Source organism: Diplodia seriata (assembly GCF_021436955.1).
Source record: "Diplodia seriata strain FDS-637 chromosome Unknown scaffold_3, whole genome shotgun sequence".
Taxonomy (NCBI): domain Eukaryota; kingdom Fungi; phylum Ascomycota; class Dothideomycetes; order Botryosphaeriales; family Botryosphaeriaceae; genus Diplodia; species Diplodia seriata.
This window is the reverse complement of record NW_027117310.1, coordinates 2,275,664-2,302,614: the sequence shown is the minus strand read 5'-3', so window position 1 is coordinate 2,302,614 and position 26,951 is coordinate 2,275,664. Positions and strand designations below refer to the sequence as shown.

Genomic DNA, 26,951 nt, shown 5'->3' with positions numbered 1-26,951 from the left:
AGGCTGCGCGCCCGCCTGACCCCCTAGCATCCGCCCGCAGCCGCTGTCCCCAGGACACCGCCCCGGCCAAGGCAGCCGCAGGAGCCTGGCGCACGCGGCCGACTCTCTAGGCGCGTCGCCAGCTTCCCGGGGCCCCGGAGCCAAGCCATGGACGCGCTGAACGCGTTGCTGCGCGCCCTGCACGACGAAGTGGCCGATCCGGAAGAAGGTGATTCGCGCGCCAGACGTGACGCCCGCCCACAGCAACTCGTCCACTAAAACCCCCCGCTCGGCAGACGCCTTCCTGGTCTTCTCGCAGCCGGTGCCCTCGCATGAGCTTGGCATTCTCGACCCCAAAGCCGCGTCGCTGGACGTGACGGTCGCCGGCCGCGACCTGACCATCGCGCAGTCCCCCGGCCTGCTCACCTCCAACCGCGCACTGGGCAGCACCGGCGCCGTCGTGTGGAAAGTCACGCCGCTCTTCGCTGGATGGCTAGCGTCAGAAGACAACGTCCTCTTCAGGAGCCACGCCCTCACCCCGCACTCGACCGTTCTGGAGCTGGGCTGCGGCGTGGCTGGCATCGTCCCATTGGCCCTAGCGCCGCGCATAGGCAGATACGTAGCCACCGATCAGGACTACGTGTTAAGACTGCTGAAACAAAACATCGCCGAGAACACCAGCCTGCCCCCCGCCCGTCGTGCAAAGGCCCAGAAGCCACGCAACAGGGCGGAGGATGCCTCGGCTGGCAACATCGAGACGCTGACGTTGGACTGGGAGCGTGATTCGGTCGCCGCCCTTCCCCAACAATTGAACCAGCCGCTTGATGCATCAGATGATGTCGGAGTCGACGCCGTCATCGCTTGCGATTGCATCTACAACGAGGCTCTGATCGAGCCTTTCAACAATACCTGCGCTGAGATATGCGCCTTACGGGCGAAAGGCAGCCGCCCTACCTTCTGTATTATAGCGCAGCAGAGGCGAACGTATGAGGTCTTCGAGCAATGGCTGATCTCTTTCCACAAGCGGTTTCGGGTGTGGAAGCTGTCAGACGAGCATCTGCCCGATGGCTTGAAGGAAGATTCGGGCTTCATAGTGCACATTGGTGTTCTACGGTAGCGGCATGCTCGCCACTCTTCGCACCCAAGTTTCCTATTTTGGCTACGAAACTTGGTACGTATTGCTGGGCCGCGCAGGGGAGTCTGCGGGGTCTAGGATTCCGGCGCCATCTACCAGTTGATGCTGCTACGGCCGATACGTTTGTAGGATGGCAGCCGAGCCGTGCGAAAAGCATCTCGTGAGAAAAAAGGAGAAACATCGAAATTTTAGAAGATTGTGCTCGAAAAGATTCATCAAACGGCTTTCGGTGAAGATCATCAGGGACCGATGTGGATCACTTAATCGCTAAACGTGCATACGATACGAAGAGCACGCGATGTGAGGGCCGGCGATCACATAACAGGAAATGCTTGGCCGTCTTCGCCCACATCCAACTGCCCTATTTACCTAGGTCCTCCGCGTCGAATGCTTATAACAATCTCAAACATGCCCGCGCCTGTCGTCCGTCTGTGGACTCATTTAGCGACATGCTATTTCGCTTCTTGTTGCAGTTCCGCATTAAGCGCCTTCAAGCGAGGCGGGCTTGAGACATTTTTACCCTGTCGCGGCACAGCAGCAGGTCCACCGACAGCGAAGCAGTCTCATGATACTATGAACAACCAGTTGATGGATCAATTCGCTCGCTAATATGACCGCAATCGAAACGCCTTCACAGCAGGCGACAGCAAATTGGAGCCGTGTGAACTTACTGAGGTCAATTCACTCTCCCTACCATTCGTAGCTGAATCCGTTGTCTGGGTGAATGTATCCAGCTGCCTGTATGAATACGGTGTAATATCTCTCTAAACCATATACCGGTGGGCTCAATTCTGTCACCCGCTAAGCCTATACCTATTCAATCCTTATGTTTGCATCTCGAATACCAGTTGTGCACACGAAATGGCTTGACTGGAGATCGAGAAGATCGAACAACTACAGAGGTAAGTTCGAAACATCCATAGAAACGGAGATGATCGAGGAATTGAAAGGGGCATTGCCGTCCAAAGCTTCAACATCTCCATCGTGCGGCAATACCGAACGAACGGGCCTCGTATTGACTTAGCTGCATTTGCAATAGCGACTACATGACATCAGTGGGTCCGACACGCAAGAAAAATGTCGGTATTCACTCGGAGAAGTAAGTTTGCATGGCCAAACTGACATCACGGGCCGGTGGGCCGATTATATGTGATCGGAAGCGTTACAGTAGTCCGCTTCCGACTGGTCGTTGAATGGGATCTCATGCCACAGCAGGGCGCAGAAGAATTGAGCCTCTCTTGAGCCCCGCCGAAGATGCTACGCTCTTCTTACGTGGGTATCTGACCCCTGTATCCGGACGTAGATGTGAGTCTTGAATGCGGATAATCGCCTGATCCAGGTATTGGATTCGACTACCCACGTAAGTATGATTCAACCACTCTATAAGGTAGACAGGGCTGAGCTCAATTCTTTGGTCACCCGCTGCGATGCGTTGAAGAGCCAGTTGAACATGTAGCATGCCAGATACTATGATTCATGAAGAACCAGCCAACAGTGTCATACTACTTGCGTTTGATATGCAATAGTCGAATTTCATTCGGCTATCCTATTCAATTCAAGTCACGTCCAAAATTAATGAAAACCCCCATTTGAATTGTGCCACCATCAACGGTGTCTGGTATTAGCAGCTCTTGCGTCGAATGTTCAGTAAAAACTGACCGTGACTGCGGTCTATCATAGGCTCCGGCAACTGGAGAGGAGTGCTCGCGACTCGGACCAGCCCTACTAAATAATCAATGCGCAAAATGATATCAGTACGGACTGTGTGACTTAAGTAGATTCATATCTCTGATGGAGATACTCTTGTCCTCCACACCTTGGATCTCATTTCGCTGCCACCACGACGTACTAAAATGGCGATTTTTAAATTTAATTACGAGCATCTCGAGTGAAGAAGCCAAGCGGTCTTACTTGGACAGCTTTTCATGGTGCAGGGAATGGCTTTGACATATGAACAGCAAAAAGGCTGAGTGGACACAAATGCCGTCAAACCAATTCGACAGGTTACGGGTCGAACTCTTGGCCTGACCTGATTCAAATGAGGTTCTGAGACGTCCTCAGTAACAATCAAGAGAAGGGAATAGTTGCAAAAGTGGTTGCCGGACAGGATTTGGGGATGAATAATCGTGTGGGGAAGAAACCTCGGCCCCAGGTACAGCTCCACGCTTCCCCGCCGGCTGACGCGCATCACCCGCTGCCACACCCCAATCCAACACCATGCATTTACCGAAGCTCAGAACATTCGTCTTCTGTTTCCTCGTCAGCTGAACTTTCATTCTTCAGCGTTCGCATCAATTGATTCCCACAATGGCTTCGACACCGAGCTTCAGCACACAACCGCCGAAGACGCAGTACTGCGTCCTCTCGTTCCCCGCCCCCTATGTCTTGCTTGTCACCCTCAACCGGCCCAAGGAGCTCAACTGCATCAACATGGCGGGCCACGCCGAGCTCGACCAGGTCTGGTCCTGGCTAGACCGCGAGCCCGCCCTCCGCGTCGGCATCATCACCGGCGCCGGGCGCGCCTTCTGCGCGGGCGCAGACCTCAAAGGTATGCACGCAAAACACACGCTCCAACCTCCCCATCCAGCGTTTCCCGCAAGCTAACTCGCCCCGCCGCGACGCAGAGTGGAACCAATCCAACTCGTCCGACACGCCGCGCGCGCCCGTCGCCGCCTCGGGCTTCGGCGCGCTCTCGCGGCGCTCCGGCCTCAAGCCCGTCATCGCCGCCCTCAACGGGCTGGCGTACGGCGGCGGCTGCGAGATGGTCATCAACGCCGACATGGTCGTCGCGGCGCCGGCGGCGACGCTCGCCCTGCCCGAGGTCAAGCGCGGCGTGGTGGCGCTGGCGGGCGCGCTGCCGCGCCTCGTGCGCACCGTCGGGAAGCAGCGCGCGATGGAGATGGCGCTGACGGGGCGCACGATACCGGTGCGGGAGGCGAGGGAGTGGGGGCTGGTGAATACGGTCGTTGGCGAGGGGGAGGGGGAGGTCGTGAGGGAGGCGGTGCGGCTGGCGGAGATGGTTGTGGGGAATAGTCCCGATGCCGTGATTGTGACGAGGGAGGGTGTGAAGATGGGGTGGGATGGGGTGGGCGCCGAGGATGCAACGAGGATCTGGAGCGAGAGCTGGTATCCGAGACTGCTGGCGGGTGACAATTTGAAGGAGGGTGTGAGGGCGTTTGTGGAGAAGAGGAAGCCGGAGTGGAAGGCGCCTAAATTGTGAAGCAGGTAACCGTCAATGAAAGCAAGAAGAGAGTGAAGACTTCTTTAACTACTACCGCGGAGTGTACAATTACTTTCAGAGAAGTTTTTGTAACGCGTGCTTTTGTTGTGTAGACATGTAGTCAAGACAGGGTTCGATGACGTAGAACAGTCCAGAAGTGCATATCTACGCGCCTGTGCTATACTATCCTGTCACGAGTGTCCCCAATGGTCTAGACAAGGAGCACCTTCGCATATTGAAGCCACGGCGCCTAGAATTACTTCTAAGAGCAATAGCACTGATTCTCGTACAAAAGTAAGGACTACTGAGCCTCGCGCGAGAACTGTCCCAAATAGGCAACCCGACGGTATTTCCATTTTCGAGAGCTCCAGCTCCTCCCCCCTCCTCCAGACTGCCCGCATCCCGCTGCAGCGGATGACCCCGCATATAAGCTGGTGACCCTCTCTTGCGTAAGTTGGCGGCGCTCGACTGGAAAGACGGAGGTAATTCTTTGAAGCCCATTCCAGCTTTTCTGCACTTCGAGTTTGTTTTCCATTCGAATTCTTTCTGCCCTTCCTCTCCAAGCATTCCCGCATACCCAGATTCCTTGTTCCGAGCCGTGACACAACTCCGTAATGTCGGTCGTCGTCGAGCAAACAATCCCTTGGTCGCCTGAGACTCTCGACCTAACCAACCCCAAGCGCTGGACGACACTGTTCCCTCTCCTCCGGCCTTCTGTTGTTCCAGTGACTACCAGCAAAGGTCAGACTATCCTTCTCAACCGCGCTCTCAGAAACAGTCCATATATCCAGATCGCAGCGATTGGACGTTCTGGGAACTTCTCCAGCAAGTTTCTGTCGGATTCCCACATTACTGCGATTGTCACTGAGACATCTGGCGCTGGGATTCTTACGGCACAGGATGTCCGCTACACCTTAGAGCAGAATGGCATCAAGGTCGGACAGGGGCTTGTTGTACTGCGTGCTGGGCGAGAACGACGAGTGGCTGGGCCGGACAACGATGTCGTCGAAGTGGTGACGGACGGAGAGTTGGAGTTCGATCATCTACTGAGCCTGCTCGAGCATGCGACAGAGACTGCGAGGTCTGTAATCTTTCTCAGTCTGGATACTACGAATTTCCGCTCACTGTGCAAAAAGGACATCTATCCACCAGACGGCCGAGCTCCTGAAACTGTTCATGAAGACGGCCGTCACCACGAAGTCTGAGTTCCACCCAGCAAAGCAAGGAGAAAATGCCTCGATCATCCACGAAGTCGGACACGCAGAGTTCGAAACAGCCACCAAAGCGCTTGAGAAAGACCTCACACACGTCCTTCGGTCACAAGCTTCGCAAACTGGTTCAGTGACTTACTCAGTCCACTACTCCGACATCAACGGCCTCTCGCAATTGGAGAACTACATCGTCGCGTACGAGATCTCCAACTACCTCGGTCCGTCACCTTCACCAATGTTTAGTAACGTCAACATAACAATATACTTACCAAATAATCAGACGCTCAGAGTACCCCATACCGCCTCTCCTCCTCCCCCCTCATCGCGCCCGACCCCCTTTCAGCGCGCGGCTGGGCCATCTCCGTCTGCGCCGTCCCCACCCACTTCCTCTCCGCCCAACCCAAGCCCCCGAACCCACTCTCCGCACCCTCAAGCCCCACCAGCACCACGGCCAAGCCCGCCACCACATCCTCTTCCACCGGCACCACCACCGCCGCAACGAAATCCCCCACTCTCCCTGACGCCCTCGTCCGCTCACGCATCACCCTCGGCTGCGCCGCGCTCATCGTCGCCGAGCCGACCATAACGCACTACGACACCATCGTCGGCGACGGCGACTGCGGGATGACGCTGCGCGACGGCGCGCAAAAGGTGCTCTCTTTCATCGAGGGCGCTGACCTCTCCGGCCGGAACTTGCCGCGCGTGCTCGCAGCACTGGTCGACGACCTCGAGGTGACGATGGGCGGCACCAGCGGCGCGCTGTACTGCATCTTCCTGTCGGCGTTTGGCGCTGCGCTGGCGCGGAACGACGGCGACGTGCCGCGGGCGTTGGAGGGGGCGCTGGAGCAGCTGTTGCGGTACACCCGCGCGCGAAAGGGGGACCGGACGTGCTTGGATGCGTTGATTCCGTTTGTGGAGACGCTGGTGGGTGGGGGTGCGCCGGAAGAGGCGCTGGGGCGGGCGGAGAGTGGTGTTGAGGGGACGAAGACGATGGAGGCGAAGTTGGGAAGGAGCACGTATTTGGATGAGAGCGCGACGAGGGGTGTGCCGGATCCTGGGGCGTATGGGTTGTTCGTGCTGCTGGAGGGGCTGTGCGGGGTGAAGAGGGCGTGAACCGGGTAGGTGGTATGTGTTGTGATGCTGGGGGGAATTTGCTGTCTCGTTGTTTGCTTGAGTCTCGCCTTAGTGAGGTTGAAGCACCTGAAGCCTGTAGGTGTAGGTAAATCTTCTCCAACATATTCATTACCGAGAGTGTATGGTTGGATAGGTCATTGCTATCTTTGACAGCGGTCCGAGTGCCTTACAGCCCCCTCTTGCAGCCGATGGCTAGCGCAAAGAATAGCAGAACATGGCGTAACTATGCCTTAGCTCGTTCTTAGAGAAAAAAAAAAATACGTAGGTAGTTAAAGCTATGGTCCGGACGAGAATATCGAATTAAAAATCCTACATACACGTCCGGACAATGGCTTCAACTACCCATGACATGAGCAAAAAAAAAAAAAAAAAGATCCACGCTAGCCATCGGCTGCGCGAAGGAGCTGTAGTCTGCGGGGAAGCGACGCGCATTCCCATGCCGTGCCACGTACCTTCCTGGAAACGACTTCTGCTCCTGTTAAGTCCGGTGCTAGGAACTTCTCTGCACAATTGGACTGCTGGCTCGAGCTCAATCCCGTTTCCATCCTATGTTTCACAAGGCCTATTCTTCACTACATTACTCTGTCCATGTTTCCGTGTCCCATTTTACCGGAGTTAAGCTTTTCCAAGAGCTATGATGCTTTGGGCTGTGCATCAATCTTGGAGCTATCAGGTTTCAGATGGAAATTAAGGCGACGAGTAATAAATCTGGAAGACACATGCCAAAGTGAGTGTAGGAGCCAAGAAAGTCGTGGCACTCGGTGGGTGGGAAAATAGCGCGTAGTTAGCGCGTGGAAGTGACGACTGCCCGAGATTCAGCCGGCGGAACCAACTGTTTATCGCGACCGTGTTTACCAACGACTGACGCGATTGCGCGAACGCCGACCGACACCGACGACGACGACGTAGCGCCGCAGCCATGAGGATCGTGGAGGTAGTCATAGACGTGCGTGCGCCGCCCCATGCACGCGTTTCATTGTTGCTAACCTCCAACGCAGGGCTTCAAGTCGTACGCCGTCCGTACTGTCATCTCCGGATGGTGAGTTGCGCCAGTACACCTTACGACACTGCTCGCAAGCGCGCTGACATCGGTCGCAGGGATGAGAGCTTCAATTCCATCACCGGTCTCAACGGTTCCGGAAAATCCAACATTCTCGACTCAATATGCTTCGTCCTCGGTATCACGAACATGACGACCGTCCGCGCGCAGAACCTGCAGGTACGCTCGGATGCAGAAAGCGAAAATGGGTTGTGGCAGCAGCTGACTTGGGTGGAAAACATAGGACCTGATCTACAAGCGCGGTCAAGCGGGCGTCACCAAGGCTTCCGTCACCATAGTCTTCGACAATTCGAACAAGAGCAAGTCCCCGATCGGATTCGAAGAGTATGCACAAATCTCCGTGACACGTCAGATCGTCCTCGGCGGCACGAGCAAGTACCTCATCAACGGTCACCGTGCGCAGCAGCAGACCGTCCAGAACCTCTTCCAGTCCGTCCAATTGAACATCAACAACCCAAACTTCTTGATCATGCAGGGTCGCATCACGAAGGTCCTGAACATGAAGGCTGTCGAAATTCTGGCCATGATCGAGGAAGCCGCTGGCACGCGCATGTTCGAGGACAGGAGGGACAAAGCATTCAAGACAATGGCGAAGAAGGACATGAAGCTGCAGGAGATATCCGAGTTGCTGAAGGAAGAGATTGATCCCAAGCTGGAAAAGCTCCGAGCCGAGAAGCGCGCCTTCCTCGATTTCCAACAGACCCAGAACGACGTCGAGCGGTTGACGAGGCTGGTCGTAGCGCACGACTACCTCAGATACAAGGGCAAGCTGGACAAATCGGTGGAAGACTTGGAGAGCAAGAAGCAGCGGGAGAAGGATCTCGAGGAGTCCGTGGAACGGACGAAAAATGAGATCGAATTGCTCAAGGAGGATATCAAGAAGGTCAAGAGCGCCAGGGAAAAAGAGTTGCGCAAGGGCGGTAAATTCCAGGGCTTGGAAGAGGTGGTTAAGAAGCATTCACACGAGGTGGTTCGATTGACGACTGTCATTGACCTGAAAAAGTCCGGCTTGGCGGAAGAAGCCGACAAGTACAAGAAACTTCAGAAAACTGTCAAGGAGCTTGAATCTCAGCTTAAGGAAAAAAGCAAGATTTATGAGCAGCTACAGCAGAAGTACAATGCCTCGCACGCAGAACTGGCCAAGCAGACCGAAGAAGTTGAGAAGAAGGAAGAACTTATCTCCACTCTGCAAACCGGTGTCGCATCCAAGGAAGGCCAAGAAAGCGGTTACCAGGGTCAGCTCCAGGACGCACGAAATCGCGCAAGCTCTGCGCAAACCGAACAAGAGCAGGCGAAGCTCAAGATTTCCCACTTGGAGAAACAGATCAAAGAGGCGGAACCACGAGCAAAGAAGGCCAAGGAACAGAACTCTGGACTTCTGAACGAGCTGGAAGGTCTACGAAAGCAAGCCCAAAAGCTTGAGGGTGACCTTGGCAAGCTGGGCTTTGAACCTGGTAAAGAGGAGGATATGTACAAGGAAGAGGCACAACGACAACACCGCGTTCGCGAGCTCAGGGAACAGTCCGAAGCTCTGAAAAGAAAAGTTGCAAACATTGACTTCAGCTACAGCGACCCTTCTCCCACTTTTGATAGGTCTAAGGTGAAGGGCCTGGTTGCTCAGCTCTTTTCTCTAGGGAAAGAGCACACCCGCGCCGGTACCGCTTTGGAGATCTGTGCAGGTGGTCGTCTGTACAATGTCGTCGTCGACACTTCGGAGACCGGTACTCAGCTCCTGCAAAACGGCAGACTGAAGAAACGCGTCACAATCATTCCCTTGAACAAGATTTCTGCCTTCAAAGCATCAGCAGAGGTAAAATCCCCGGAGTCTAACTTTGTCCAATATTCTAATTCGGTCTCAGAAAATTGGCGCTGCTCAACGGATTGCCCCCGGGAAAGTTGACCTTGCGCTATCCCTCATCGGCTACGACGACGAGGTCACGGCGGCAATGGAGTACGTCTTCGGCTCCACGCTTGTCTGCGAAGATGCGGAGACGGCAAAGCGTGTCACCTTCGATCCCTCGGTACGGATGAAGAGCGTTACTCTTGAAGGTGATGTCTACGATCCGTCGGGTACACTTTCCGGAGGTAGCTCGCCTCAGACTAGCGGTGTTCTCGTTACGCTACAGAAACTGAACGAGCTTACGAGGGAGCTCAAGGCCCAGGAGCAAGCTCTGGCCGTGCTCGGGTCGACTATGGCGAGGGAGAAGAAGAAGCTGGACTCTGCTAAGAAGATCAAGCAAGAGCTCGACCTGAAGACGCACGAAATCAAGCTTGCTGAAGAACAGATCAGCAGCAATTCGTCGGCTTCGGTAAGAGACCCTCTCCGAATAGGCTGGAGATTACCGCTAACTCGCCCCAGATTATCCAAGCTCTCGAGGAGATGAAGTCCACAGTCACTCAGCTGAAGCAAGCTATCATTGACGCGAAAGCACGGCACGACGAAGCATCCAAGGAAGTCAAGCGCATCGAGCGCGACATGAACGAATTCAGCAAGAACAAGGACAGCAAGCTTGCTGAGCTTCAGAAATCTCTTGATCAGCTCAAAAAGGCATTGGTTAAGAACAATGCCTCCATCAAGCCCCTCCAGCAAGAAATGAGGGACGCAATGCTCGAGGCCGAGCAGTGTGGCAGTGATCTTGCAGCTGCTCAGGAACAGCTGGAAGATTCCAACACAACCTTATCGGGGCAACAGGAGGAAATCGATTCGCTTATCCAAGAGCAAGCGACGGCAAAGGACGCGCATGAGATGGTAGCCGCTCAGCTGGAGGATGAGCAGGCGAAGCTGACCGGGTTCGACGAGGAGCTACGCGCTCTCGATGACGCCATTAGCTCCAAATCCAAGTCAATCACAGAGGAAGGCCTCGAGTTACAAAAACTCGGCCACCAGATCGAGAAGTTCGATAAAGAACTACAAGGCGCCAAGCAGGCTGTATCGACACTGGAACAGGATCACGACTGGATCGTTGACGAGCAAGAGCAGTTCGGCCGATCCGGGACGCCCTATGACTTTACGGGCCAGAACATGTCGGAATGCAAAGCTACGCTCAAGAACCTCACGGAGCGCTTCGAAGGCATGAAGAAGAAGATCAACCCCAAGGTCATGAACATGATCGACAGCGTCGAGAAGAAAGAAGTCTCGCTCAAGAACATGATGCGCACCGTCATCCGCGACAAGCGCAAGATCGAAGAGACTATTCAGTCGCTCGACGCGTACAAGCGCGACGCGCTGCAGAAGACGTGGGAGAAGGTCAACGCCGACTTCGGTAACATCTTCAACGAGCTGCTGCCGGGTTCCTTCGCCAAGCTCGACCCGCCCGAGGGCAAGACCATCGCCGACGGCCTCGAGGTCAAGGTCTCGCTGGGCAAGGTGTGGAAACAGAGCCTGACGGAGCTGTCGGGTGGTCAGCGCTCGCTCGTCGCCCTGTCCCTCATCATGGCACTCCTGCAATTCAAGCCCGCCCCTATGTACATTCTCGACGAGGTGGACGCCGCGCTGGATCTGAGCCATACACAGAACATCGGACGCCTGATCAAGACGAGATTCAAGGGCAGCCAGTTCATCGTCGTCTCGTTGAAGGACGGCATGTTCCAGAACGCCAACCGCATCTTCCGGACGAGGTTCAGCGATGGTACCAGTATCGTGCAGGCGCTGACGCCGGCGGACTTGAAGTAAGGGGGATGACAGAAACGGGGGCGGTGAAATGACTAGTGTTCGAATGATGCTGGTGGCATTTTTGCGGGGTTACACGGCGTTCGGGAGCATGGGTTTTTAGGATAACACGGCCGTGGCAGGGGCTGGTCACGACTGCGTTGGCGCTGTGCGGGGTTTTCTCCCTGGGTAAACTGTTGGGCTTTAGCGGTGTCTTCTGTCGCCTGATGTTGATACCAAGGCGTTCCTCGTTATTTTGTGATGGAATATTGAACGACGCCTGAGGCGACTTAAAGAAAACTGGCCAAACTCTGCTGAACGTACTACTCCTTTCATGGGTGTCTGTTTGCCAGTACCCCCATACTCGGTTAAAATATATGAGCTTTCCATGTCCTGATGGCATTACATCCTTTCTACGGGGCAGTGAAATCAGATATCCTGATGTAAATGTAGGTTCGAATAACCGTTCTCAGCAGCAGTTGAAGAAGACGTCCGGACGTCGATGCGAGATTCAAAGCAGTACAAATACGTCCAGACATTGGATTCCACTACCGACGTGATATATGCATTTAGACACCTATCAGTGAAGTGGCTTGGTCCGAACATGCGAAGTCGTGGAGCTTAAATATAAGTCCTGTAAGGCCATAATACCAAGCTCGGTAGAACGTGTATGCAATTAAAGTCTATAGTACCTGTGACTGATCAAATAAAGGGTCCCATCAGTCACAAAGCTATGCTGACCGCCAAGGAGACCGTATGCAAACAGGAATGCTTCTTCTGCTCGTTCAGTAAAATCGTGATATCAACCCAACGCCCGCTTGTTCCCAGCATCCGCACAGTTCCTTGGATTCCCTCATGCCGATGCCACGGACTTGCGATCGCCTCCCCAGCTGGGCTCTCTGCCGATCTTCTTCCAGAACTGCTTGCGCTCCTCGAAGACCTGCTCGGCCCAGGCCTGGATCTCGGGCAGCACGATCTTGGTGGCGACCCAGGTGAACTCGCCGACGTCCAGGCGGCCCTCCTGACCGCGCTCGTACTCCATCATCTGCAGCAGCAGCTCCATCTTGTCGATGTCGTGCACGTACTTGGCCTCGAGCGTCACGCTGTCCTCGTACTCCTGCCAGACGGCGCGGATATCGGCGCCGGTGAGGCCGCCGCCGAACTTGCCCAGCAGCCGCGTGCAGATGTAGTCCATCGTCTCCGACTCGCGGCGCGACTTCTCCTCCTTCGAGATGGGGTCGACGGGCGTGATGTCGCCGACGAGCGCCTCGGCCATGTCGTGGACGAGGGCCATTTTGGTGCAGTGCGGGATGTTGAGCTGCGAGGAGAGCGAGGGCGGGGCCAGCATGGTGAGGATGGACATGCGGTACATGTGGTCGGAAATCGACTCGCCATGCAGGATGCCGAAGCGGCGCCAGCCCTCACGCTTGGTTGTCTTTAGGCGCTCGAGCAGGTGGAAGAAGGGAAGCGGCGAGTCGGTGTCGGGGACGGGCGGCGAGGAGAGCTCGGCGAGCGCTGTTCGCGGTGCATGTCAGCCGTGGGTTTCCTAAGCCAGGGCGGGGCACGGGTGAAGTAGAGCGTGCCTACACGGTTGAGTTTACCGCAACCACAACATACCAGCTTCGGGGGTCCATCTTGTGCTTGGAACGTCGTTCTCGGAAATGATGCCGGAGTGAGGCTCTGGAGTGAGGCTTAGCGACTGGTTCTCACGGGGGTTCGGTAGCGGTGAAGCTCACTGGGAGAATCATTTGTCTCTGGCGCATCGGGAGGAGCCATGGCGGATCGCGGGGCAGCAACGCGGATTGCTGGTGCTGGAGCGATGTAGGTGCAACTTGCGAGTGGCGGAAAGCAGAAACGAGTGGCTTTAAAGGCAGCACGAGCGGCAGGCAAGTTTGCAGTGGGGGTTTGCTGTCGCTGTGTTGTTCGTGGTGGGCGCGAAAGAAGCGGCGGAGGGTTGACAGGGATGGTGCTGGGAGCGGCGGGATGCGGCCGTCATCGTGCCTGAGCCCCTGTCATTGGCCGCTGCTCTGCCCGCGGCTCAGGCACAGACACAGCTGACAGGGCCCCCGATGCCGTTGCCGGGCCTGCATCGCGACCAAACAAAGACCACGCGCCTTCACGCTCCTCTGCGAGCGACGCTTCCGGCTGCCCGCCGCACCGAAGTATGTCGCGTCCGCTGTCCAGCCACGGCTCCCAGGCGCAAACGAATCCCTCTTCCGCCGCGAAAGCCCCGTCCCTGAAAGGCTGTTCGCATCAGCTGTCGAGCACCGCCCTCTTCGTGACCAACCTGCGCCTGCTCGACTTTGACCTTTGCGACGATTGGCCCGATATTACTGTGCAAACCTTCGCGACCAAAGATGCACAGCAGAATCAGAAGAAGCGCATACAATGCACCGAGTGGGCTTTGTTCCGCCTGTTCGAGCTGTGGGATAGAGAGGAGACGCGCGAGGTACCACTTGCTGAGGGAGCTCCGCTGTGCTTCGAGCGCTCATGATTTTGATAGAAACTATCGCCCTTTTTCCCTCCTCTCGAGCCTCTCCAATCGTTGAACCTGCGCGCCGCTCTATACCGCTGTCTCAATGACCTGAAGAAAAACGGCGTACTGAGCCGGGAAACAATTCTACGGAAGACCATGCTGGACGACTGCAAGGGGGACAAATTGATGGAAACACTAGTCCTGTTCTCGACTGCTGTGTTGAAGAAGAAGATGTCAGGGCGCAAGTCCAGGCGCAAGAACGTACCCGTCGCCCGCCAATATGCGACAGCCGCAAACCTAAGTCTCGACCAGCAAGCCTCACTACTGCCGCTCGTCATCGCCCATAAATCCGCACTCACCAATACATTGAGGAGGAGGGACGACATGCGGGAGAGGTACATGGACTTTGGTGACTTGTTGGTTCAAAGCAGCCATGAAGCTGTCCAGCGAAACGAGAAGTGTGGAGAGGTTCTTGAGACCCTCGAGGAATCTGGGAAGGACTTGCCGGATGCCACATCTATTAAGCGGATCCTACATGATAGTTGGTCGGGAAATCCGGAATGGCTTGAACTCATGGTGCAGGGCGAACAGGCGGAAGCAGAGGACGGTCTTTTTCAAAAACCTTTCGAGGAAATTTGGGGACGAGTGCAGCGTGGCCAGGAAGTTGAGGAAGAGAGTCGTCACCATCCAAGTCTTCTACAGGACTTGGAAGCGCGGGTCAAAGGGCAGGAGGATAGGCTGTCGCGATGGAAGGCTTTTCATGAGAAGCTCCAAGCCTCACGGCCTGAGAAACCTGCGCCAAAAGCCTCGAGCACCAGAAACGCATCGTTGGATTTCAACTTTGACCGTCATCAGGATCTACGACTTCGGGGGAGCACGTCTCATGGAGTTGAAGACGAAGAGTATGCTGTTGTATCCGAGTTGTCGAAAAGCTATGGCTCCATTCTAGCCAACATGCGCGAAGACTTGGAGGCGGCTTCCAGAGTCAAATCGAATCGACCTCCACCGAAGTTCGTCCACAAACCTAAGCCTTCCAGCATCCCCATGCAACCGGTAGGTCAGAGACGGCCTCTTACATCACGGCCCCGGGCGAGACCGGAACATGTGGAACCGCCCTCGCCTGAGTCCGAAAATCCGTCGAAGCCATCCTTCGACCGACCAATCTCCCCAGACTGGTTTTCACCGCTTGGAAAGTCGCAGGCCACGGTCGCGCAAGCAGAATATGAAACGGAAGAACCGGTCAAGAGCCCTTCGCCCGCCCCAACTCGCTCCACATTCGACAACCGAAGTATCCTTGAGCAGTACGCCTCAGACCATGAAGGCTCTGAGCCACGGGCCCCAGACTCGCCCCCACCACCAGAGGAATTAATCGACGAGGAGCCGGTCAACGAGCCAGTCCCGTCCAGACACCACCACCGCTCCCCATCCCCACCCGCCCCCTCGCCATCCCCACCGCCGAACCCAGAGGACCTCCTCGCCGAGCAAATCCTCGCCGGCATGGACGCCGCCAGCCCCTCTCCCGTCAAACAGCAGCAAGAGCAGCAGTATCTCACCCTCATGGAGCGCACCCGCCTCACCATGGAAGGCCACACCACCTCGCCGGCCAAGCCCGCGCCCTCTCCGCGCCCCCTCGCGCCTGAGGAACAAGCCAAAGCAGACGCCACGGCCGCTCTCATCGAGCGCACGCGCCAGACCATGCTCGCCATGGCGCCGCAGCAGCCGACCAGCAACCCGACGAACCCCAAGGGCCGCACGAGGTCCAACAGCACCAAGAACGCCGGCGGTCGCGGCGGCGGGAGCCGCAGGCGGTTCCCGTCCAACCCGTGGGAGGGCAAGCGGAAGGTCAGCCCGCTGTTCGAGGAGTGGGCGGAGAAGGCGACGGCGATGGAGCTGGAGGAGGCGGGGCTGGCGCCGCCGCCCGGCCGGGCGACGCCCAAGGACAAGCTGTTCGAGGAGGACGTGGACGAGTCGAGCGTGTTCAAGAGCAGGCCGAAGATTGCGGCGAGTCCGCTGTTGGAGCCGGAGGAGGGGGCTGGAGATGGGATGAGTGAGTTGGAGTATGACGATGGGATGGAGGAGATTGAGGAGGAGGGGGAAGAGGAGGAGGAGGATGATGATGATGAGACAATGGGGGCGTGGGAGAATAGTCCGCTGAAGGGGAAGGGGAGGTAGGCTGGTTTGCCGGCGCTGTTGGTATCGGGCGATTGTATTGCTTGGATGGTTTGGCCAGCGGTTGCGCGTCGTAGTGGTGGGTGGCTTTGGGTTGCTACCGGTTGCCGTCTCGAATTTGGCGTGGGAAGAGCGAGCTCTGATATTGGTCGGCTAAATCAATTCACTACGTGGCGTCAGACCATAAAGTGCAGGTTTATACATTGCCCGTAGAGTCCAAACGAGTATACCTAACAGATTTTCTGCCAAAGACACTGTCGACACCAAAGTTTTGCTTGCTAAATCGTGCGGGGGATATGGCGCGCTGCTAGATAGCTCTTTTAGGCCTGGTCAGAGAGCTCCTGTTGGTCCGCCTGAACCCTTTTGGACCTCTTTAAGCCCTTTTTGGCCCGGTTCGAATCTGTTTGGTTTGTTTGAACAGTTATGGGTCCATTTAAAGGACCCTTTCAGGTCCGGGTAGAGAATCCTTCCAGGTCCGTCTTAAAGAAATCTGTTGGGTCCGTTTAGAGGACCTTTTGGATTTAGTCAACGAAACTTTTCGAGTCCGTTTAGTAAGCTCGTTTGGGTCTGGTTAGCACTATTAAGACCTTCCATAAGATGTTCAAGAGATAGTTATTACGATAGCCAGAAGAAGAAATATGTATATCAGGCGTTAGTATAAATTTCTGCGCGGTAGGCGCCGAGGGGGTAGTCTGCAAAACATTTGCGTTATGTCCAACAATACAATTTGCATACATGTTTAGCTGAAGGGAGTGCCCGGATATAGATGTAGATTTAAACACCAATCCAGTGTGGGCAGTTGGAGCCGATATCCGGACGTAAATGTAGGATTTGACACTTCACCAGTGTGGGCAGTTGAAGCCAATGTATGGACGTGAATATGTTTCAAGCCTGGAAAAGTACATACAGACATGGGATTCAACTACCCCCGTTAATACGGTAAAAAGATTTTGCGAGACAAGTGTGAAAATGACAAGCAATTGTTCATCCAAATCCAACATTTGACGAATATTCCAGCACGTGTACAAACAACCACACAGCTTGGAGTAACTTGCTCATTAGAAGCGTTCGTGTATTCAGTAGCTTAAATTTCTCTTTGGATTCGTAGCGCCGAGATTGGGCCCAAAGCGGGCAAGGTCGCTGATTCCCATATCACCACCACTCTCCCAACCCCCATCATCGCAGGCCCTTTTGAAACGCTTTAAAACGCATTCATGATATCCTTTGGAGTATTTGTTCTCATCATGAGTCAAGCAGAGCCGTTTACCACTTGTCAATGACGTCGGTACCCGTCAAGTTCGGCTTGACAACCTTCCCCTCCAACCAATCCTTACATTTCTTGTACAGGATGTCCCGCTCAGGTCCGTGGCTGTTAAGATCGAGCTTGGGCGGCGTTTTTATCTCATTCTCTAGCCAAGCTAGGAACCGATACCCGCTAGCAACACCGCCAAAGTTAGCAAGGTGATGGTGGAGGAGATGGTGGGAAGGGAGACGGAGAGAGGCGGGGACGCAACCACGCAAATGGAACGCGCTAATACGACATTCCAGTGCAAAGAGATGCTGAAGGGAACTCAAGAGAGCAGCTTTGGTAGCTGAAACCGTTGAACGGATGTAGCAGTGCGAAGTTGTGGCGCAGCGATGGCATCCGGATGGAAGCTTCGGCTGCCCACGCGCACAACCACGATTTCGTGCCAGGCTTCAATGCGTACGAGTAGGCGATGGAGAAATAGAAATGGGTGAACTTACGAAGGGTACTTCATGACCTCCTTCTCGGGAATATCGAATGTCCTGCCGGGGTGAACCGGAATCATCTTATCCTTGTCGAACAGCAGCGTGTAGAAGCAGATACCCCAGCGACCCTCACGCTTCTCCAACATAAAGAAGAAGCGGCAGTCGGCCTCGTTGTCCACCTCAATGTTATTGAAGGTGAAGCGGCAGGTGATGGTGACCTTCATCTTGGCGACGGCTCTGTTGCCTTGCACGTCGACGGTTTGGCCGATGATGCGGTGCATGATGTACATGAACTCCTTTCCACGCGAGAAACCCTGGAGAACTGTCAATTGCGGGCTTAGAGGTAGAGCAATGGTAGAGCGCGACGTACGTCTTTGGAGGCTTTGATGAACTCGTCGATGGAGCCCTGCTTCCAGCTCGTTGCAATGTAGGCGTCATCCCAGAACTAACAAGTGTACAGTCAGTCTTTGCCTATGAGTCTGCTCTCTGCAGGTCGTCGCTGCGGAATGGTTGGTTGAAGCAGCATTGGAGCACCTCACCATCGACCGGTAGTTCTCCCACTCGGCGGCGTCACGGTAGCAACCCCAACCCTCGCAGATCTCGCGGATCTTGAACCGGTCCAACACCTCGGCGTCGGTGCCAGTGGCATTGTTGCGCGAGGCCTCGGACGGCCAGTGTGGAGGCTGGGTGACGGGGTAGAGCTCTAGACCAAGGAACAACAACAATTATCAGAATTGAGTTGGAAGCAGGGCGTAGAAGGCATTGTATCACTTACCGCCACCTCCGGCCTGGTGACGAAGGGAGGTCGAAAAGGCGCGCGCGGCCTCGCGGCGCACGGGGGTGCGCAGGACGCCGCGGGAGACGGCGGGCCTGACGGCGTTGAAGGCGGGGCGGAACATGACGGGGTTCAATTGGCGCGGAAAAGAGAGGGAAGGCGGGTGAAGAAGAAGGTCAAGCAGAAGAGTGTCAACGTGGGGACGACGCAGCTTTAATCTATTCGACAAAGCTACCGGCAATCACTCCCAGCATGACAGCTACCGTGCCGCACCAGATAGCTCCTGAGCGACAAAAGGACATAGCTCCCTCGAGGTATCCACAACAGCTTTGCTTGATCAGGAACCCCGGCCCCGCCGATGGCCGCCCATAAGTCCGTCCTCAATTCCCGATATCAGCACACCGCAACCAAGGGGACACAAAGCGAGACGAAATGACTGGGTCAATCCAGACCCCATCCGTGTCGTCACAAGAACGAAAGGCTTGGGGGAGCGAAGCTTTCGGGAATATGGTCGGCATGACGTCTGCATAACGAGGTAACGCTATACCTTCTTGGACGTAGCGATGTACAACGGCTTTGGCCAGTGCTACACTCGCCGTTTGTGATTTACAGGACGTATACCAATGGCTACTCAGCACATTGATGAGCCATTATTGATTCAAACGCGTGAACGCTGGACATGCGATGGAAAGCTGGGCGTGGTAGCAGAAAGGGGGCAATTGTGAAAGTTGATCTGCCCAAGAAATGCCAAAGGCTCCGCTCATGGTTACTGAAAAGAGAAATTGAATGGCAGACGTGTTGTGAAGAAAGTGGGTCTTGTTGGTTGTGCTCGGAGAATAAAAGCGTGCAAGGAGTTCGTTCCGGTTGATCAGGTCGGGGAAGCGAAGGGGGCGAGCTTGGACTGTAACGAACAGAGCGCGCCTTATCGCCACAGCCGCGCGGTGAACAAGGTTGTCCGCGCGGGAATACCGGGGTCTGGGCACGTTAGGAGCGGTCATGGGAGCAGGGACCAGGCGGATGGTTATGGGATTTACGACTGACCGTTAACGGTCAGTCTTAGGTCAATGAACACCGGACCCGACGCAGAAGCTACCGGAGATGGATCAAACGACAGGCACCACACAGTACGTGCAGCTGGCTTGCTTGCTCATGCTCAGCAACGACAGCGGGGAGTTCGAGGGGCAGGAGAGGCGAGGGCGTTGTAGCGAGGGCGGGAGCGGGCCGAAGAGGGCTCCAGTTTTGCGTGGCGGGTCGTCTGTGCCCGTTTGTCAAGTGGCTTGATCTGCTGAGAGGTTCGGCAATGGGCGTCGGCTTCTGTGAAGAATGGCGGGTGATGAGGACAGATTCGTAGTCAATTATCGACTGATCTTATGAGTCGTGAGTCGTGAGCCAAAGGTGTCCTTATGTCTCGCCTCATGACCGTCTCGGTAGCGAGGAACGGGAAGGCGGCTGCACATGTCAACGGAGCGCTCGGGTAGCTAGCGGAAGCCTGCCATGGTTGCAAGAGGTGTTCAGCAGATGGTGGAAGGCTGCTTAAGGTATTGAGGCACCACAAGAAGCACGTGATCTCTCGGCGACATCGAGCGATCCGTCTGGACGGCCGGGAAACATGCGTCTCCAGCAGCAGCAGCCGTTGCCCATGTCGCGCAGCAGGTCAGGGAGCATGGTCGAAAGTCGTCGTCGCGGCAGCTTTGCCGACTCGTCGGTTCACGTGCGTTGCTTCGTGTGCGAATGGAAGGTGCGGCCACGTTTTCCTGGATGCAGATGGGGCAAGTGGCCCGATCAACGAGGGGACGCGACCCTGACCTCTGCATCTTCTGTCAACCATATCAATCATTGACGCCCCAGACTCTGCTGCTGATCGATGTTGTGCTCGTCGTTACCGCTGCCTGACCCGGGCGAGCCGCTCGTTGTCGCGAATCATGCCCCTTCGAATCAGCACCACCGGCCGCCACCGAGGCAGGAGCTGCAACTCGATGACTGATCAACTGCTGTATATGACCCGCCCCACGCTCTTCTGATTTCTCTTCCAGCATGGCGTTGTCCGAGTCAATCATCGCCCCCTTCGTTCCCTGAGACAATCCAGCATCCGCTCATACGCATGTATCAGCAGCCTGTAACACCTGCCTTCAGACAGCAGCTTCGACTCTTGGCGCGGCATCGTTAGGAAAACATCTACGTCGAATGCAAAGGCTAGGGGTAATAGTTGAAATTGTCATTAAATAGTCGCACTTCGAGTAACATTAAGAAGTCATGGTACGTATTACACATCAACACACCTTTCCCCGGCTTGCCCTCTGGTCTTTTCATGTTCTGATATCGTCACAGTCCTCCTTCATCATGTCCATAGCTCGTTCCATCGGGCTTACACCTGGCTCCCCGGCTCCTTCTTCCTCTGGCTTGCACCCTTGATCATGGTCGACAGATCACCAACTGGATTCTATCAGTACTGAGCTAAATGTGCTGGATGTCAGAGTACTCACCTGGAAGTTGGAACGGGAAGTCGAGGGCTGCGAGCATGATGGCGAAGAATATCCACCACCCGCCAGCACACGTCACAAAGAGGAATGCGCCGCCCGCAATGATCAGATCGCCCGCCAGACCCACGTTTCCATTCGACGTCTGCCAGTAAGCTCCTGCAAGCAGAGCGAAGCCGAAGGTGAGGGTAATGAAAATCAGAACGAAGACAACATTGGTCCGGAGGGCGAGGATGAAGAAGAGGAAGCTCAGGAGACTCATTGCCAACAGGAAGAAAGCTGGTACCGTTAGCATGAGACAGCCATGACAAAGAGAGGAAGAAAGAAGCGTACCGAAGCTCGAGTTGAATCCAACAGTCGTCAGTCCAGCAGCCGCGTTGTCCGGATCGGTCGAGTAAGCGCCGTAAGCGTTGTAGAAGGGCTGCAGAGTTCCGCCAAAGGACAACCAAAAGGCACCAAAGGACCCGAACACGACAAAGGGGAAAGTGTTTCCGAGGATCCATTCACCAATGGAACCCATAATCATGAGAATTCCGCCGAAGAACATGTATGTCGCCGATCCGGAAGCTCCGCTACCGCCTGATCCTCGCCAGCCCATGAGGATGCAGCTGAGTGGTGAGAGCGACAGCAGGAATCCCACCAAGGCACTACACTCGGATCAGCCAAGAAGCACGATGGCCATGTTGAGCCAACTTACAGTGGAGTCGGGTTGCCGACGATTTTGCGTAGGTCCCCTTTGACCTGGTTCTGAGGCGACAGGTACATCTTCTCGAAGAGCTCGGGCGAGATGGAGATGCTGCCTGCTGTCCGGACCCGTCTCAGGGCCTCGTCGGACCCCATGTGCGGATCGAGCTGCTCGCTGTGGAGCCCATTTTGGCTTTGGCTGAAGTCCTTCTCAAGCGGCCCATCGGGGTCGGCGGCGGCGACGGCGTAAGGGTTTTGGGAAGTCATTGTGGACGGGGGGTATCACAAAGAAGAGCAAGGAGAGATGGGTGGATGGGCAGGAACAGGCGAGATGGAAAGGTCCGATCGGTGGAGACAGGGTGTCAAGGTGGGAGGCGGCTCGCTCATATATGGGGTGGGCTTCTTGTCGGCAGGGCTACGGCTCCGCACTGTCGGCCTCCTTTGTTGACCGGCAGCCCAGGTGGAGAGTCCAGCGTCGGCGTCCTCACACGGCGCTGATCATGCAGCAAGCTTAGGCTCGCTCGCACCAATGAGGCGTGGCGCAGCGGAGGCATTGGGCGATCCGGGCCAGCCGGCGCTCTACAGGCCAGTCAAGAGGCAGCAGCACACGAAGCTCTCTGGCGGACGAGGCATCGTCGTTTTCCCCAGACGCCAAACGGCCGGCTTATTTCCACGCGGGGAAGGCGGCTAGGCCAGGAATGAGCAAGGGTGGAAGGGCTGGAGCACGAGGGGAGCGGATCCTTGACAGGCTGGCACGAGTCAAGGGGCGGCGGTTGGTGAGGAGATGTGAGACTAGCAGTCCGGGTAGGCGGAGAGCGAGGGATGGGGAAGTCTGGGGCCAATCCGCCGCCACTGCACTGGCCCGCTGGATGACCACCCAGCAGAATGCGGGGGAGAGCAGCACCCCGACTTGCATCACCGCCGCCTGTCCGCTCCACCAGCTGCCATCGCTGCGCACCAACCCTCGCCGCGCTCGTCGCTGCACTGCGCGGATTGGGGCCCACTCGCGCTCGGCCAGGCCATTTCACCGCCACGCCGCCTCTTGTCGCGATGGAGCAGCTCCCACAGCGCCATTGGACGTCTAGCTGGGCCACAAGCGTGACGCGCCGGCCGACGCCATCCCGCACGCCAAGCTTTGCCGCAGCGCTGTGATATGCTCGGGCTAAGGGCAACGCAACGGACGCGACACGCCCCGGCCTGCGGTCCGGTGCTGTGAGCTGAATCGTACCAAACGCTCCGCCATGCAGGAACTCGGTTCCCCGAGCCTCAAACGCCGGCAGTTGTACCACGATTCCACCAAGTCGATCTGTGCTCGAGAGCCTCCATCAGGATCGCCACGGGCTTTGTCGCGTAAATTTTTGGCTGGACTCCATGGGCAGCGCGATTGGACGCCATGCATCATCCGCCCTCACCATTTTCGCGCTGCCCAGCCCGTCCGTCTCCGCATACGCATGGGCTACCTCCACCTATCCTCCCGCGCGGGGTGGTCTCGATGCTTCGACGCTCGATGATGACGGCTGACGCCTGACTCTCGTCGCCATCCGGTACGCGCCAGAGCTTGTCCCAATCAGCTGTCGTCATGCTGTCTCGATCAAGAACTCATGACATTGTCCCCACATCGTCTGCAAGTTGCCCAACTCCAGGAACAGGAAGCCTCTGCTACAATTGCCCCGGATTGATCCTCATCTGCTCAAACGGCCCTTTTCGTCGGCTTGCCACGTCCTAAACCTGGGACCGCCGTTCGCTGCCACTTGGTGGCCAACTGCCTAGCCCTCCCCTCGACCGACTTTGGCGCTCGGCGGTACCAGACCCTGCGGGCTGGGATGTCCTAGTCACTACGGCCCGTTTGTTGGCAAGAGCTTCCTCCATGCCCACATTCGGACAACCTCTTCCCAAAGCCGCCGTGCTGGGCCCGATGCCCCATGCACCATCAACATTCCCAACGGGTCTAAATGTCATGTTCGAACATGGTGCTATTTTGCCACTGCCACGTGCGTGCGGAGCCTAAGCATTTCGCGAGCTCGCGTGTTCCTGGATAGACGACGCCAAGCGTATCCAAACCGGTGCTTGGACATGAACTTTCGCTCCAGAGGACACCTGGCCGCGAAATAATATGGCTTGACAGCTTCAAGTAGCTCTTGGGCGCTGATTCGTGCAACCGAGGCACCGCGCCTCAGTCTTGGCAGGGAATCCGCAGGCCTGCCTCCCCATGTTCTACTCGGTATAGGTACTCGACCAGAAAAAAAAATTTCCCAGTCTTCCCTGCGCCCTGACGTGTCACCGCAACGCTGCACAGTTCCTACTACGCATGCGACTGTTCGAAAATCCTCAACAATTCAGCTGTACTAGTCTCGACCTATTAGCAAAAGCCGCCTCATTCCTTCGTCCGGACGTCCGGATGCGGCTCCGCACCGCACCTACGATTACGGGGTATCCACTTTCCAGCCCTTCCAATGGCTGGCTGAGGAGCCCTTTGGAGGCGGTCAGCTCTTGTTTCACCGGAGCTCAGATAAATTGTCGGGCACTTGTCCTTTTCGCGTCTGCGCCAGCTGCTGCCTTGCTCCGGTCCCGGCGCCCCCATCATCCGTGTCGACATGTGTGCTGTGATGACGCTGGTCGCGCTTCTGCATGCAATTGCGTCAGTCCGTGCCACCGAGCGTGTGAAAGGCGATGGGCATGGCCAGGTTTCAGATGGTTTCGTGGTGTGTTGATGACCGCTGTGATGCGTGCGGCTCTTGTCTTCGGTCGATCCGCTTCAAGCGCTTCGTCGCACCGCAGGGATTCCAAAGACATCCGGATCACGGATGAATTCTGGCAGGAAGGGGTCATTTGCAGGATTTATCAAGACTCCTGTCAAACATCCTTGCGAGAGGCTGGCAATCGGTAAGGTATTGTGAACTGAACCCCAAAGGGTTGCGGAGGACCACCCCCACCTGTACAACCAGCTGAAGCTACCCGTGGGTTTGATCAACGAGATTCATTGGTAGCGCCCTACGGTCCATGATCACCCTGTGAAAAGGTGTAAGCAGAGATTCGTCAAACCGTCAGTAATTCTCTGGACAGTGCTGCCCCTGGGCGCAAAACGCTAGTGTAGATTTTGAAGCAATTACACTCCTTCGTATGAGGATGTTTGCTCCGGTCCCTGACTAGATCTTCTAGTTGATACGTAGGTCTTCCAGGATCAGCGACCGTACGGACAGCTGATGTCCTAAAATTGATGTCGTTTTTCGGCCACTGCTATCCTGCCCTATCAACGACTGGCTGCCCATTCTTGGAGATGCATTCATGTGGGGATTGCGACCAGACTGGTATTTTGTTATACAATAGGTTGCCTACTGCCGAGTTCCTCTTACGGGGATGGTTCGTCAAATTGCACGAGCATTTCCAGATCAGCGCTGGGATGCAAAGGCATGCAACCAATCGCCACAGGGGGCTGTGCCTGGAAGTCACGCATCGTAGTTTCCTCGAGACTCCACTCGGGGTAATCAAGACTCTGGGGCATATGCGAAGTATGGGCTTCTGTCCGGGCTCCACAGCAAAGGAGAAACTGTGCGTGCAGGCTCAAGCTCCCAGACTAGCATGGGACTTTCCCCGGAGGACATGGGGGAGTACACCGACACGAGACAGATGTAGTAAGAGACGACTCCACCTGTGACAACCTGCAGGACCAACACACATCGTCCATGAGCCGTTATTCAATAACGCCACGCGGCATCTTGGTAGCTGCCATATCCATTCATGCGACTCGATGGACCCAGAACTTTTTGTTGGGTCACTCGCGTCCAGCACGGCTTTCTTTCCATCAGACCGGCTCTAGTTGCTCCGCTCACCCACTCGTGCCATACCCCGCCGCGAACGAGGCTCCCATGCCAGCTTTGCTAATTTCGACAGTTTCCGCCACAGTATGGGAGAAACGACGCCGACCTCCAGGAGTCAGATAGGGTGTACTGGCAAGCCGCCTTCATGATCGCGGCTGCTCACGCTTGAACATCACTGTTGACCGCTTCGCGGCTTTGGGCGGTTTGCCACCACCGGCGCTCGAGACGGAGAAAAGAAGAATGGCGTGAACAGCGAAAAGACGCCGCTTCCTTTAACCTACCAGGGATATCGCTGCAGTAGGATTACCTTTGGCCACTCTTCACTACGCCGAAAGAAGAAGGACCTCCTTTTCATGGGGCCGACCTGGAGGCTCTCGGGGCAGCTTTGTCCTTCCGCTGGCTTGGGTGGGTTATGATGGATGACTCGAGTTATTTCTAGCAATGCGGAGCTCGAGATTCGCGAAAACTTGATAAGTAGGTCTTTGAATGGCCGGATTTGTGGTGAACTGCTGTGACTCGTTCGTCTCACTCGAACACGATGGCGGAGATTACTTCTACTACACCGCCGACTTCACGCCAAAACCACCATAACGCTATAATAGCTTACTACTCTTACAGCGTAGCCAAGAAGGCTAGGAGCTCCGCTATCGCAACATACAACGATCGGTCGCGTGCCCAGACGCATTTTCGATCGCCTTCATTCCCTCCCCAAAAGAATTTTTTGAGCACGCTCAACAGGAGTGTCCGTCAGGAACCCTCCATACACGAGCCATTTCAAACAAGAGGGGCTACGGGGGACTGCTCTCAATCATGTTTTCTTGACTTGTTCACCCACCATGAAGCTCTCTTCCTTTTCCATGGTAGCTTCACTTTCAAAAAAAAACTAGCAGACTAAGGTAATGTGCAGTCGATATGTTCTTGAGTTATAACAGAACGCTGCATCATCTTAAAGGTTGCTACGAAGTGCGCGTTTCGCAGGGTGTGGCAACTCCACGAATGACTCAAAAGGTGCGGTGGTCGCAGCCATGGTACCGCAAGGCGTCGCTACCATAACAACCACACCCCACAACAACAGGAACCGGTGTAAAAACCGGAAGTTGGAAGAGGTCGAAAACTAAAAGAGCAGAGAGAAGACACGATAGAATGACATAAAAAAAAAAAAAAAAGGGAGACGTTGAGCCAAAAAGCAAAAACTACACGCTCCCGCGGAGCGCGCAGAAATCCCGTCCTCGGTCTTTTCCGTGAGACCTCTTGGATTTTTTGCGAATGTGATGTTCCCTCGGAGGGAGTTGAACCCCAAAACTTCACGTGAAGCGCTGGAGACCGCCGACGCCCACACCTAGGCCAAGCCAGAGTGTAGGCGCCGGCGATACTTTACACACTGCGAGAATGATTTATATACGTGCAGAAACATACTGTACAGCCGAGCGTGT

The 26,951-nt window shown here is 55.7% G+C and overlaps 8 protein-coding genes across 8 annotated transcripts; 5 read left to right on the top strand and 3 right to left on the bottom strand.

The window, feature by feature from the left end:
• Window positions 1-147: 147 nt before the first annotated feature.
• Window positions 148-1,096, top strand: RKM5 (Ribosomal protein lysine methyltransferase; the record flags this gene model as incomplete). Its single annotated transcript, XM_066774892.1, has 2 exons — window positions 148-208; window positions 276-1,096. The coding sequence occupies 2 exons, from the start codon at window positions 148-150 to the stop codon at window positions 1,094-1,096; spliced, it is 882 nt and encodes a 293-aa protein (XP_066635011.1).
• Window positions 1,097-3,421: 2,325 nt separating this feature from the next.
• On the top strand, window positions 3,422-4,334 carry SLS55_003416 (uncharacterized protein; the record flags this gene model as incomplete). Its single annotated transcript, XM_066774891.1, has 2 exons — window positions 3,422-3,662; window positions 3,739-4,334. 2 exons carry the CDS (start codon window positions 3,422-3,424, stop codon window positions 4,332-4,334), a joined length of 837 nt encoding a protein of 278 aa, XP_066635010.1.
• Window positions 4,335-4,948: 614 nt separating this feature from the next.
• SLS55_003415 (uncharacterized protein) lies at window positions 4,949-6,658 on the top strand (the record flags this gene model as incomplete). The annotated part of the gene is made up of 3 exons (XM_066774890.1): window positions 4,949-5,415; window positions 5,471-5,763; window positions 5,826-6,658. The coding sequence occupies 3 exons, from the start codon at window positions 4,949-4,951 to the stop codon at window positions 6,656-6,658; spliced, it is 1,593 nt and encodes a 530-aa protein (XP_066635009.1).
• A 940-nt stretch (window positions 6,659-7,598) lies between these two features.
• SMC2 (Structural maintenance of chromosomes protein 2) lies at window positions 7,599-11,412 on the top strand (the record flags this gene model as incomplete). Its single annotated transcript, XM_066774889.1, has 6 exons — window positions 7,599-7,625; window positions 7,678-7,718; window positions 7,778-7,898; window positions 7,963-9,549; window positions 9,599-10,048; window positions 10,099-11,412. 6 exons carry the CDS (start codon window positions 7,599-7,601, stop codon window positions 11,410-11,412), a joined length of 3,540 nt encoding a protein of 1,179 aa, XP_066635008.1.
• An 829-nt stretch (window positions 11,413-12,241) lies between these two features.
• Window positions 12,242-13,164, bottom strand: SLS55_003413 (uncharacterized protein; the record flags this gene model as incomplete). The annotated part of the gene is made up of 3 exons (XM_066774888.1): window positions 12,242-12,903; window positions 13,006-13,068; window positions 13,125-13,164. The coding sequence occupies 3 exons, from the start codon at window positions 13,162-13,164 to the stop codon at window positions 12,242-12,244; spliced, it is 765 nt and encodes a 254-aa protein (XP_066635007.1).
• Window positions 13,165-13,776: 612 nt separating this feature from the next.
• On the top strand, window positions 13,777-16,036 carry SLS55_003412 (uncharacterized protein; the record flags this gene model as incomplete). The annotated part of the gene is made up of 2 exons (XM_066774887.1): window positions 13,777-13,785; window positions 13,922-16,036. 2 exons carry the CDS (start codon window positions 13,777-13,779, stop codon window positions 16,034-16,036), a joined length of 2,124 nt encoding a protein of 707 aa, XP_066635006.1.
• A 1,260-nt stretch (window positions 16,037-17,296) lies between these two features.
• Window positions 17,297-18,663, bottom strand: SLS55_003411 (uncharacterized protein; the record flags this gene model as incomplete). Its single annotated transcript, XM_066774886.1, has 5 exons — window positions 17,297-17,402; window positions 17,780-18,078; window positions 18,135-18,209; window positions 18,304-18,467; window positions 18,540-18,663. The coding sequence occupies 5 exons, from the start codon at window positions 18,661-18,663 to the stop codon at window positions 17,297-17,299; spliced, it is 768 nt and encodes a 255-aa protein (XP_066635005.1).
• Window positions 18,664-20,904: 2,241 nt separating this feature from the next.
• Window positions 20,905-21,967, bottom strand: SLS55_003410 (uncharacterized protein; the record flags this gene model as incomplete). Its single annotated transcript, XM_066774885.1, has 4 exons — window positions 20,905-20,972; window positions 21,023-21,295; window positions 21,350-21,663; window positions 21,714-21,967. 4 exons carry the CDS (start codon window positions 21,965-21,967, stop codon window positions 20,905-20,907), a joined length of 909 nt encoding a protein of 302 aa, XP_066635004.1.
• Window positions 21,968-26,951: the final 4,984 nt, after the last annotated feature.